Raw genomic sequence first — 12,489 nt, forward strand, 5'->3', positions numbered from 1 at the left:
AAAAGTAATACGTGGTACGTTAATATTTTATTCAATAAAACGGATAGTCTCACTAAAAGGGTAGGGCGGCAAAGACAATGAGTAGGTGAGCACTAGAATGCACGGCTCGCAATGGAAAGTTTTACCCATTTCGGACACTTGGCTACCAGTGTGGTTTGCTCTGGAGCACTTATGTACGGCCGGTGTGCCAGTGTCCGATGCATTAAAAAGCGTATGGCTATGTCCAACCGTTGTTTTACAATTATTATCATGCTTTCCAGCAGTAATTTTAGGAGATGGTAGATAGAATAGATGGTACCAGATTGGGATTGGTGCTTCACGTGCAGAGATACCACACGTTGGATGCTGTGTGTTCTGCCTTATAGAGGTCAACAATATTGTGTTCGATTTGTGCAACTGTCATGCCATGTGGCTAGCTAATGATGTAACTTTATCAGTAATTGGACTAATTTGGGTGCTGATTTTGTGGCATTAAAAAGTCGGTTCAAATCATGTAAGCGGCTCGGTGGTCTAATGCAGCCGAGGTTGCATCTAAGCCAGATGTCTAATTACGAAACACCATTCCTCTGGTGCGAGATGCAATACCGTTTACATGATCTGATGATAAAATCACAGGGGTTTGTTCTATGCTGAATAGGTATCGACTGCCATGTACAGACCGTTATATACTAGATTGGATGCTAGTTGACAAATACTACATCGCTAACAGTCCTTTCAATAACCAAATGTACTATGATTGTCTGTGGCTATGAATGGATGGATGAACTTATCAAATATAAATTATTATAAATAATGTAATAACAGTGAGTAATGAGACGTTATTAACATGACTCTCTCTTTCCCCGAAATAAATTATTTAACAATAGAACAAGCCTTTTTTAAGTGTCCGGATTAATCAATTAAAATATCAGAGTAATTTTAATGTTAGGAAATAATTGAAAAGTATCAGGAATGAAATTATAGAAAAAAAATTTGCCAGTTTTTTTGCATTATACCTTAATTAATTAAAATACTAGAAACAAACCAATATTAAGAAAAATATTTGGATACTACCATGTGGAAAAATCATCAAAAACTGATGTTTTTGTGAGTGTTGGAATAAACGAATAATTATTTATATTTTTAACATCGCCCTCATGACTACGTGAATATTATCAATTAATAAGAACAACACAACAAAGTGGTAGACGGTCGTATCAAAGCTATCGGTTGTAACAAATTTATTTCAATGGGCTTTATGGTAGTAAGAAAGTCACGTTTTGTTCCAAGATAAAGGCCAAATGTCAAGGAATACTTAGAAATGTTTTTTTAAGTTAGTAATTATTTAGAATGTATGCATAAATTAAACAAAAATATTAGTTTTGATTAGCAGCGGAATAGGCGGTTACCTGGGGCCCCGCCCATTTAGGGGTCCCGTAGATCGCTGGTCTGTAGTATGCAGTATGTATAAAAGTGGACAGAGTCCTAGCGACAAGGGCCCCCGGAATAATGGACGTTGGGGCCCCGAGGCTGGATATTTTTAGCTATAAAATTAATAAAACTCGGTAAATTTAAGTAAAAACAGCTTTTCATTCACTCATAACATTCATTGAAGTCCAAATTTATGGTTGAACGGTCTGAACGGTTAAACGGTAAAATCTAAAAGGAATACTCATGCTTAAAACCGTTGAACTTGTTAGGGTATCTAGACAGCTATGGCGGGGATACATGAGCGCTTAAGGCACAAATTCTTAATCATTACTTTGCTGAAGAGGGATACGATTCATATCATTAACATGTTCTAACATGCTCAGTAACTATGGAACAAAAATGTTCCAATTCGAACCAATTCGAAGCAGTAACTTCTATCTGAATGATGAACAACGGCATTAACACAATTAGGCCTTTAATGGCAGGTAAGGCAGTAAATTTCCACAACTTCTTCATTTCTGATAATTTATAAAGTTTAAGTAACTCATAAATATGAAAAACAAGAACGCTCTCTTCGAAATTACTATGCTACATATGTTGGAGCCTTCCACCAACAGTTTTTGGCTGATTCAGATCGTAGAGCACTAAGCCTAGGTTATGTAACCCGCAGATGACCACCCGAACTAATCGATGGACCTTTAATCACTGATATCAAATGGTATTAGAACCATATTGGTCAATATTGGCATGATACGAGGTCAATTCGCTATGAAATGAAAACTGTCCGATTTTTTTGGAGGGACATAGCTGAAGAGAATACTCATCTTCATCTTTTGACTGACTTTGCGGCAACCTGGACAGTTCCCTATACCACTTATCGGAAGACTTTCTTCACACGTCTTTGAGGACATTCTTTAGCTTTGTCTCTGCAAAAAATCAGACCGATATCTTTCAAAATCTTGGAACACCATTCATAAATGTGATAAGAAGTATGACATTTATGCGGTCCACTGATAGTCGGACAATCTTCATTTCATGGTAAAAAGACCACGTTGCATGCCATTTGAAAATTTGAAATTTGGTTAAAATAACGTTCATTAGCTATTGTTAATAAGCCGGTCTCGTAGAACAGTCGTCAACTCGTACGACTTAACAACATGCCCGTCATGGGTTCAAGCCCCAAATAGACCGTGCCGCCATACGTAGGATTGACTATTCTGCTATGGGGGGAAATCAATTAGTCACTGAAAGCCAAACCCACAAGAGGTTAAAGGCAGGCCTTTGACCGACAACGGTTGGTTGAGCCAAAGAAGAAGAAGAAGCTATTGTTAAGAGCTGCATGCATGGTAAAAATAACTAATTTTTTACAACAATCAGAGCACCGAAAGAACGCCCGGTTCCGAATTGTCGACGACCCTGAACGAATGAAGGATTTAATGGAAGCTGTCCAACATTCTCAGCTGTGTCCCATCTACATTTTCTGGGCCAACATGATGCAAAGCTCGAATCCACCAATTTTGTTGCAAAAACTGAAGATAAATTAATAAACATTGAGGTATGTCTTAAAAATATGACTGCTCGCATGTCTTCGTCCGCCACGGCGAAAATTCAAGCTAACTGACGAAAGGCAGATCGCAGGGTCGTAGATTTATTTTTGCAAGTAAGCTTTAATAATTACCTTTCGAAGTATGCTCATGGAAAGAAATTATTTCTCTTTTTATACAGGCAGCCGAAAACAATCCAATTTTTAATGCAAATGTTAGATAGCTAAAGATACTATGGTGAATGTACTATGGTTTTTGTTGTCAGGCACAACAAAGAAACACTGTTAAGACTTCAAAATAAATTTCGATTTCCGATTGTCTTCGCACAGGCAGACCACTTCGGTAACAAACCACGCGACAAGATACAGCATTATCATTTGGTTTGGAAGCTGAATTGTAAGTGACTTTATTTTCGCTTATTTGTTATATCTAACAGTTGTAATTGTATGGGAGCTTATAAGATACGCCTTAGTGGTTGCATGCGTTGAATGCTCAACGGCGGTAGATTCTATCCAAGAGATATTGTTTGAGTCTGATCACCATGTTGATCACCAGTGAATTAAGTAACGAACCATTGACTCTATATGGCAAGAGTTTGAAAAACTTCACCTTCTTAAACTGAAATGTCTATACCGGGTGCCCTAAGTGCAAAGCTTGATTTCTTTCCTCAACGTCGGGCAACAATGTTGTTAAGCTTTTTCATTCCTCTTTTGAACACAATACACATCTTTTTGTGAAATTCGGGATTGCTCATGGTCCGGTTGTTCCAAGTTTTACTTTTCCTTTACACTTTGTTTTTCTTCTTATTGCAGCAGTATGGGGAGAAAAATTGCAAAGGACATCGATTTGTAGTATTATTTTATTGCAAAACTGTTGAAAAAAGTCTATTACCAAAAGGGCACAAGATGAGATTTCTCCGCAGCAGCAGGCACTACTTCGTACGTACGTCGTGGCACAACGGGTACGCTTAATATCGTTTTGCGACCGTTTCGATACTGGCGGCTCAAACCTTCGAAAGAGTTTCCTCCATTCGGAAGGGTAAACGGTATGGTGCAGAGAACGACAAAAAAATCTCATCGATACCAAATGGCACCTACGGAAAATTTCACCCCGGGTTTGGAGCGCGAGGTTGCGAAACTTACCCCGCTTTGTTTCGCGCGCTGAACATTGCGTGTTTCGGTCACGCCACCGATTGGTCCCGGTTTTGTGAATGACGGCGAAATTAAATTCGTGAAAGCACCATTAAAATAAAATTAATTCGCAAGCAGCGTACCCGACCACGCACTCGTCCACTTGGCCACACCAGAGGCCGGAATATTGGCGTTTCGGATTGGTGGTTCCCAGATAGCGCTTTTGTTGTGTGCTGCTTTGCCAATTGTCCGCACACTTTGGCTTCCGGTCGCGAATCCCGAATCCTAGGCCATTTTCCGGTTTCCTGTTCCGGTTTGCGACATCGAAAACGAGAAAGCACGGGTTACCAGCACTTTGGAATCGTTTGCATTTTGCTTCTTTTTTTTCGTTGCCATCCCTGGATTGATATTTTTCAAAATTCCAATACACTGCAATTCAGCACTGCGGAGGGAAAGCACATATAGGTGCGGAGGGTAATTTTAATTCAAACGACACCTGAGGTAACGGTCGTTTGCAAAACGTTCACACATGCGGACCGGTGGCGACCTTCATGTGGTCACCTCAACTTGCCGGACGAAAACGCCACGGGGTGCATAAAGTGTTTGGGCGCCGAGCTTTAAGGGATTATCGTGCCGTTCGTTTTGTCGGCTCAACATTCGACGGTGTGGGCTTTTTTGTGGATTTGGTCGGTTTTGCCCGACCGTTTGGGACTGCACCGTACCTACTGTCTTCGATGGCTAGCCACACTCCCAACCACCTTTCACGCGATCACGGAAGCAGTGAAACATGAAGAAAAAGAGTAAAAAACAGGCATTAACACATTCAAGCCGTTGACTCCCTCCGTAATGGCGTTAACTATACGGGGCGGTGGGGGAATGGACTGAATGGAAAAATTGGTCGTTAAGACTGGGCGGCGGATTGGGAGATCCGCCGACGTGGACTGGTATGCGGCGAGTGTAATGGGAAGGATTTAATGAATATTGTATTGATGTGGTAAATAATGGTGGAAATCGTAACATTTCACCGGATACAGATTTATCTCCTTTGATGCTAGGGTGCTTGGGGGTGTTTCGCGATGATAATAGGATTATACGCACAAGAATAATGCCCTTAATTAGCCAATCATATGCAGCGTCGGTTGGGTGCATCGGTCGATGCCGAGCCTGAGCCTCGTGCAGCTGTGACCACCTACGAGGATTGTGAACTTTTCTGGCAAAGTTTAATCGTTGTTAATCACGTTTGATGATTGAAGTTGGTTTGCGGTTGTTGCGGAAACTTGACTATATTATCGTGTTAAAAGAAATTGCTACGAATTCTTTCATAAAAGTTTATTGCGAAACAATTAGTTTCATGGTCAGTTTGCGTCATATGGGGAAAAATAAATAAATAATTAATAAACACAATTAATAAACAATTACTTTTATTTTCGTAACAGAATAGTAATTTCGTAAAAGAATAGTAATTTTCGTACTAGAATTACATTTTTAAGCTATACTTGGTATATTTACTCTTGAAATTCTCCTCGGATGCATTTCGCTGCATGATCTTTTAAGCTTGATTAGTGATGATTTCATTTCGAATGATGGTGATATCATTTTAAAGATTGCTATCAAACAACCTCATAGAATATTTACGCATTCATTGATTTCACGACACATGAACATTGTAGCTTTCAATAAATACAACAGTTAATTAAACAAAAAATACTTTTCTCGTACAACGTACGTTTGAGGTAATAATAAATTTGTAACGAACTCCATTATAAACATGGCACTGACAAAACAGCTGCCTCATCATAAAATTATATAAAGGTTCGTATAAACAAAACAGCAAATGAAATTAAAATTATGTATTTGGTTTTATCAATATAATGTATACATTAACTGAATTATCCCCAAACGTTGAAAGCCACGTCAGTTAAACGGCAAATCATGTGATTGATTGTCAGTATAAAATTGTCAAGCTCAAATAGCAATTTTGTGCCAAGTTCAATAACGACTTGCATAAAAAGTATTAGTTAAAAAAATACTTCTTCAAGCCAAACAAACTTCCTCGGAAAACTCGTTACCCAGACCTTAAAAGTTAAACCACACAAATGCTCTACATTGCTCCCAATAGACCGCCCCTCGTATGCCTCCGTTGAACTCAGCGCAAAGGAAATCGATCTAAAAGCGCAAAGAGTAAGGCGTTTCCGTCAGTTGGCAGGGCACATCGGCATTCGGTGAGTGTAATTAATAAGTTTCGCTAGCCGGTACAGGCCTCATTCCGTATGCGAAGAAGTTCCGCTCAAGAAAACTATACATCACGCCAAAAAACACCACCAGCAGCCACGGTCAACAAATCAAACCCGCAAGCCATGTCGCTTTTTCCGGGTGGGCCCGATGAATAATTAACTTTCCAATTTACGGTATTCCCCCGACGGACGGGGACACCGGATCCCATTTGGCTCGTTGTGATGCTGTTGAATGTTTTATCCTTTCCATTTGCTGTCGGCGTGCGAGCGATACTAGCAATACTCACAAGTAAACAGCATCAATCTTAATCACAGGTAATTAGGGTACATCAATTTTGCACTGAATTAATAGAGGTTTGTGGGCGTACTAGCGTCCAAACGAGCCATAAGGGAGGGCATGTGAAATGAGCGTTTCGGTCGTGTGCTTGCGCTTCGGCGGCGCAGCCAAGCCTGTCTCGGGGTACTACGTACTACAGTGCGGGGTTGGTTAGCTGGTAGAGACAGGGAAGGCGCGTAAGACACAAGTGGTCGCTGTTTGCAGCAAAGTACTCTGCAGCCACAGTTTGGCCACCATCCGGACGGTTGATAATAAAATATGTAGTTTATGTATCAATATTCAAAATCGTATTAGGATAAATGCCAATTTTGAATGAGTTAGTTTGAACTGGGATGGCAGCAGAATGGTAGAATTTGCAATAAATATGACATACGCTCGGTACTTGAAACTCTGTGATCTATTTATATGGGTCTTTATTTTTGGTGTTGATTTTAGAGTTCAATGGTTGTATCCAAACGTATTATAAATTCGCAGTTACCGGGGTTGTCAGTCGGGAATTAAACCCGTTAAGTCAATATTGCACAGTAGGCTATGTAAACTAGTACTGTTTTGGTTGATGAAGTAGAAGGAAGGAAAATTATAAGTCAGTCTAAATTATTGAGTATTTAAAAAAAATAGTAAAACCAAAAAAAAAAAGAAAACTTTTCAAGAAAATGCGAGAAATAGTAGTGTTTCACCTGGGCCAGTGTGGCAATCGAGTAGCGGAAAATTTCTGGGAATACATTTGCGACGAACACTGTTTAAATAAGGAAGGTCAGTTTGAAGGGCAGCACTATCTACCATTGCAGCGTATCAACGTGTATTTTGATGAGTCACCGTGCTGCAACTTCGTCCCACGGTCGATCTTTGCTGATCTGGAACCGAGCACATTGAATTATCTTCGCTGCAGTCGCTATGGTTCCTTGTTCTCCCCGGAAAGCTTCATCTCTGGGAAAACGAGCGCGGGCAACAATTGGGCCCGTGGTTATCACACTGAAGGGGCTGAACTGCTGGACCAGATTGAGGACTGCACCCGCCGAATGGTGGAAGGGTGTAACTGTCTGCAAGGTTTCCAACTGGTGCACTCGATCGGTGGCGGTACCGGCTCTGGACTGGGAACGCTACTGCTGGAAAACTTGAAGGATCACTTTCCGGGGAAGATCACGAACACGTTCAGCGTTATTCCTTCGCCGAAAGTATCGGAGGTCGTGGTGGAACCGTACAATGCTGTATTTGCACTCAGCTCTATGATACGTTCGAGCGATGAGACGTTCTGCTTGGATAATGAGGCACTGTACGATATCTGTGTGAACACGCTGCGTCTGCCGGTGCCGGATCTGGACGACTTGAATCATCTGATTGCATCGGCTATGGCCGGTATCACCTGTAGCTTTCGATACCCGGGCCAGCTCAACTCCGACCTGCGGAAGCTGTTGACAAACATGGTGCCCTATCGAAGGTTACATTTCTTCGTGCCCGGTCTTGCTCCGCTTTGTGCTCGCGACTCTGAATGCTACCGACAGACGACGGTGCCGGAGCTGGTGTACCAGCTGTTCAGTACTAACAATCTGATGGCAGCGTGCGACCCTCAGCTTGGGACGTTTTTAACCGCAGCAGCCATCTTTCGGGGCCGATTGTCAACGCGCACGGTGGAGGAGCATATGGGCAGTGTGCGTTTGAAGAACGAACTCTCATTCAGCAACTTCATACCGAACAATGTCAAGTCGGCCATTTGTGATGTGCCTCCGCGTGGCATGAAAATGGCCGCCACTTTTATTGCCAACACGACGTCCATCACGCAACTGTTCCGACGCATAACGGGTCAGTTCGGGACGATGTTTCGACAGCGCGCCTTTCTGCATTGGTACACCGGTGAGGGTATGGATGAGGCTGAGTTTACCGAGATGGAGAAAGGACTGGCTGACCTGGTGGAGGAGTACGACAGCTACAAAGAGGAAGGCAGGACCAAGGATGATGTTGAAGATGATGATGAAGAATAGAGAGGGGAGGCTATCATCCGCCTTCAAGTAATTAGGAAACTATTACTACAATAAATATTATGCAACTACAAAATCAATTCTTATAGCATATTGACAAATATTTGTATAATTTGAACGAAATTGACTTCAATTTACTTGTTGTAGTTGAAAAAACAAATATAAGAGGCCATTTAGCTGCTTGCTTTTGCATAATTTGGCAACATATCATCGTAAAGCTTCGGCTGATGGGTCACCCGAGACCACCGTTACCGAAATCAAACACCAGCGGCCTTTCTTCTAACGGGGTGATTTCGAATGTGCAATTTATTATCATTTCGTGTCAATGTCCCTTTTTGTTCCTCTACCCGCTGTGGGAGATCAGCACGGGTCACTACCCGTGACACATCGCATTGCACTACTGACCAGTAGATAGAGCTACAACACGCAACGGGCCACCCGGAGGAATGAAGAAACAACGACCGACCAAGATATAATAATTCTGTGCCGAGTCAGCGATGAATATCCGACATCATTTATAACAGAGCGCCTTATAACGAAGTCAAACGAGACTGTGCGAAGCTTACCGATGGGCAGTTGGGGGATAGTATGACGAATGGCTTTTAATTACACATATTGACCGATCCGGTTCAGTGCACACGGAACGATGGAATAGGTTAGTGAAATTGAGTGTACTTTTCCTTTTTCCCATCCGATATGGTTGCGGTGGCGTTGTTGGTGGTTTATGAAATATGAGGTTGCATTTAGGGAAAATTAATCTTTCGGTGGTAGGGAACTGATGCCACCCACTTGGCATGCGGTTGTGTGTGTGGGGGACGGCTTCTGGGACGTGTTGACAATTATGTTGAGAAAAATGCTTGACCTCTATTGGACTGCAAGAGAGCCCTCAAAACAGAGCAATATTAAAACCCCATTTTTCTAACTAATTCTTTCTCTCTCCCTCACTATTGTGCTGTGGACGCTTCTTCTTGGTAATATTTCACGGAGCGCTGAATGTCGTCTAGTGGCTTATGCAATACTTGAGATGAACGAGAAATTAATATTTGCTGCAATAATGCCCATTCTGCTTATTTTGCAAGGTACGTCTGGTGATCTGACTGTTTTTATTATGGTTTTGGTGAGTTATGTGAAAAATTTCCTGATCAAAGTGAATTCAATTAAAAAATTATTAAGGTTTTTTGTTTTATGTGTTTGTCCAAAAAACAATTTCTGTTCCATTTTATATGTGATTTCAAATATGTATGTTTATAAAACTAGTTTTATAGCAAAATTATGTATCACCTACAACGTAAACGTAACGTAAACAAAAAAAAAAAATGATACATGTGGGGCATCAACCGGTTCTTTATATACCACAAATTGAGTGGTAGGCAATCTTGTGACGCTTCAGAAAATGAAATCATAAATCCGATTAATTTTTATTGGAAAACTTAAATATGAATACTGAAGTTATAATTAACCAGTGCAGAAAAAAACGAAAAATTTCAACCGTACATGCAAATTGATGGTTCGTACCGAAAACCCGATAAGATTGGATGGGCTTTTTTCCTCATCTTGGTTCATGTTCCACGTTCACGAGGACACTAGATTACGCAAGGTGTGTGCTTTATTACGGGACAGGTTTTTATGAAATTAACTGTACCCTGCGCTTTTATGGTAAATGAATATTCACCAAAACACGTTCCGCAGGCAGTGCGCTAGTAGGAAGCTTGTAAAAAAAACGGAAGTTGGGTCCGTTCTTAATTGGCAAGGTTGGTGGTGTTGGGTGTATTTCACATTGAATTACAAAATATGTACCTTGGGACGCAGGGACGGGGTGAATATATCGTGATAGAGGTTCGATTTTTGTTCAGTGTTTAATGAAAAGTCGGCCGTAGACATTCATTTACACAAACATGAAATGTAAACTATTTGAACATAAAAAGTCTAGTTAGCTAGTAAATTACTAACATTTATAGCAATTTATAACATTTTTTGTTATTTTATAACTGTGCAAGTGTTCTTGATACTTGATACACATTGATCTGATTTATTTTTTCTACTCTGATACGTTTGACTATTAGTTGTCAAATTTTTACAATGTATATTTTAAATTAATGTTTTTGAAAAAAAGTACAGAGTCTCTAAAAATCATAACTTTGTTGTTTTCATTTACTTGGTTGCAATGTTTCATTCGTAATGTTTAGTTAGTTAGGTATTTTAATTACATATTTAATTACCATTTTTCTTCCAATCGTTCGAAGCCTTACGCATTAATGGGTACGAAACTATGTTCTCTCCTCATTGAATTCTATTCTAAATAGCAATCTTGGCTTATGGTACCAAATAGATGTCTAGGAAGTGCACAATTTAGTAGTAATTTGATTAAAAGAAAACAATTATTTTTAATTCTTGGCTGAATACACGACTTCAATTAATTTCACTGCTATTAATATTTATTAAATACAGACCTTATCATAAAAAACACAATAACTGTAATATTAATCTATCTTTTTAAGAGTTCAATTTTCTTTTGCAGAGGATTTCAACCTTTTAGCAGCTTTTCCCACCATACACGATGAATTTAGGATTTCATTCCTCACTTAATACCATGCATCTCCTGGTATTAAGCGAAATTTTGATCAAAAATTGCCTCCTTTTGGGGAATTATCCACCGCTTTAAAACCGCTGTGTTAGTGTCTGTATTGGGCTAGTTGTGCACTTTGTATTGCAGTTTAATTTAAATCTGGCTAATATTTTAGTATTTTGCAAATGTTACATTCGGAGTATAATGCAGCTGTGTTGTACCGCTAAAAAAAAATTTGAATTTCAGATTTTTGAACTAGCACGATCAAAGAAACATTTGCCTCTAATTCGCTTAAGGGAAAACAGATCATCGGTATTATTTTTAAATACAATAATGCTCTTGTGATGATAGTGAAAGGTAGGTCAAATATTTGGTTTTAACTACGAATGTTTTAAGGGAGCTGAAACGTACGATCATTATTATAAAGCATTATAATATTATCAAAATCAAAATTGATTATATGATTAAGTTTTTATTAAGAAAAATAATCTAACTAATCCTAACATAACCTAAATGGCAACTCCTAACTATTCATAAAATGAGCTTCAAAAGTTGTCTCCATACTTCAAATAAAAATACATGAAACACTAGCGCCATCTCTTTAATGAATAGCTTACTAATTTGATACAGACGAGAAACTGCTAAACCTCTCTTTTGTTTTTCTCCTCAAATTCCATCAATTTCTCCTCAAATTGCAATGTTTTATTCACTTCTATCGTCTTTTGTTTTGGTTTTGCAAACCTATAAAATGATTTTCCTGGAATTTTATCCAATTGTTCTCATAAAATCTTGCCTCATACTTCCTTCGCAATTTGTATTTGGAAAAGTTGTTAGATTTAAGCATCTGCAAGCAGAGCTCATTTTGACAGAAGTAATCGCCTCAATTGCAAATGACAGTACTGTCGTGTGGGACACTTTTGTAACGCAAGTACTCCAACGTCGGTTTGTCTGTGGTTCAATGCCAATTTAGAAGAAGTACTTCTAGATGAATACTTGTGGTTTTTTCATTTCAATGTGATAAATAATGCTAAGCCCTAGTTATTGTATAGAAGTGGTCTTGTGGATTTTTATGTGATCTTATTAGAATAAGTAATAATTTATAGTATTTAGCAGATCTCAGGAACTGATGTGTTATATTTATTATCAAACAACCACATTTTGAACGGTAAATACTTTTATTGGTTCTATGTTAGAAGGAGAAGGGCTGTTTAAGGAACGTGTATTGTTACAGATTTATTATGTTATCACTTGCTTCCTGCCGTAAGCATACGATGGTTAAATAAACACTTATA

The 12,489-nt window shown here is 39.4% G+C and overlaps 1 protein-coding gene across 1 annotated transcript; it reads left to right on the forward strand.

Moving 5' to 3' along the window:
• The first annotated feature begins 7,173 nt into the window (after window positions 1–7,173).
• Window positions 7,174–8,711, forward strand: LOC1275720 (tubulin beta chain). The gene has a single exon (XM_315005.4). The coding sequence runs from the start codon at window positions 7,309–7,311 to the stop codon at window positions 8,632–8,634; it is 1,326 nt and encodes a 441-aa protein (XP_315005.4). The 5' UTR covers window positions 7,174–7,308; the 3' UTR covers window positions 8,635–8,711.
• The last annotated feature ends 3,778 nt before the right edge of the window (window positions 8,712–12,489 follow it).

The sequence above is a fragment of the Anopheles gambiae genome, chromosome 2 (genome assembly GCF_943734735.2).
Source record: "Anopheles gambiae chromosome 2, idAnoGambNW_F1_1, whole genome shotgun sequence".
In the NCBI taxonomy this organism is placed as follows: domain Eukaryota; kingdom Metazoa; phylum Arthropoda; class Insecta; order Diptera; family Culicidae; genus Anopheles; species Anopheles gambiae.

Bases quoted from the DNA above. Each gene is read 5' to 3' on its own strand.
- LOC1275720 (XM_315005.4), top strand. From the start codon at position 7,309: ATGCGAGAAATAGTAGTGTTTCACCTGGGCCAGTGTGGCAATCGAGTA.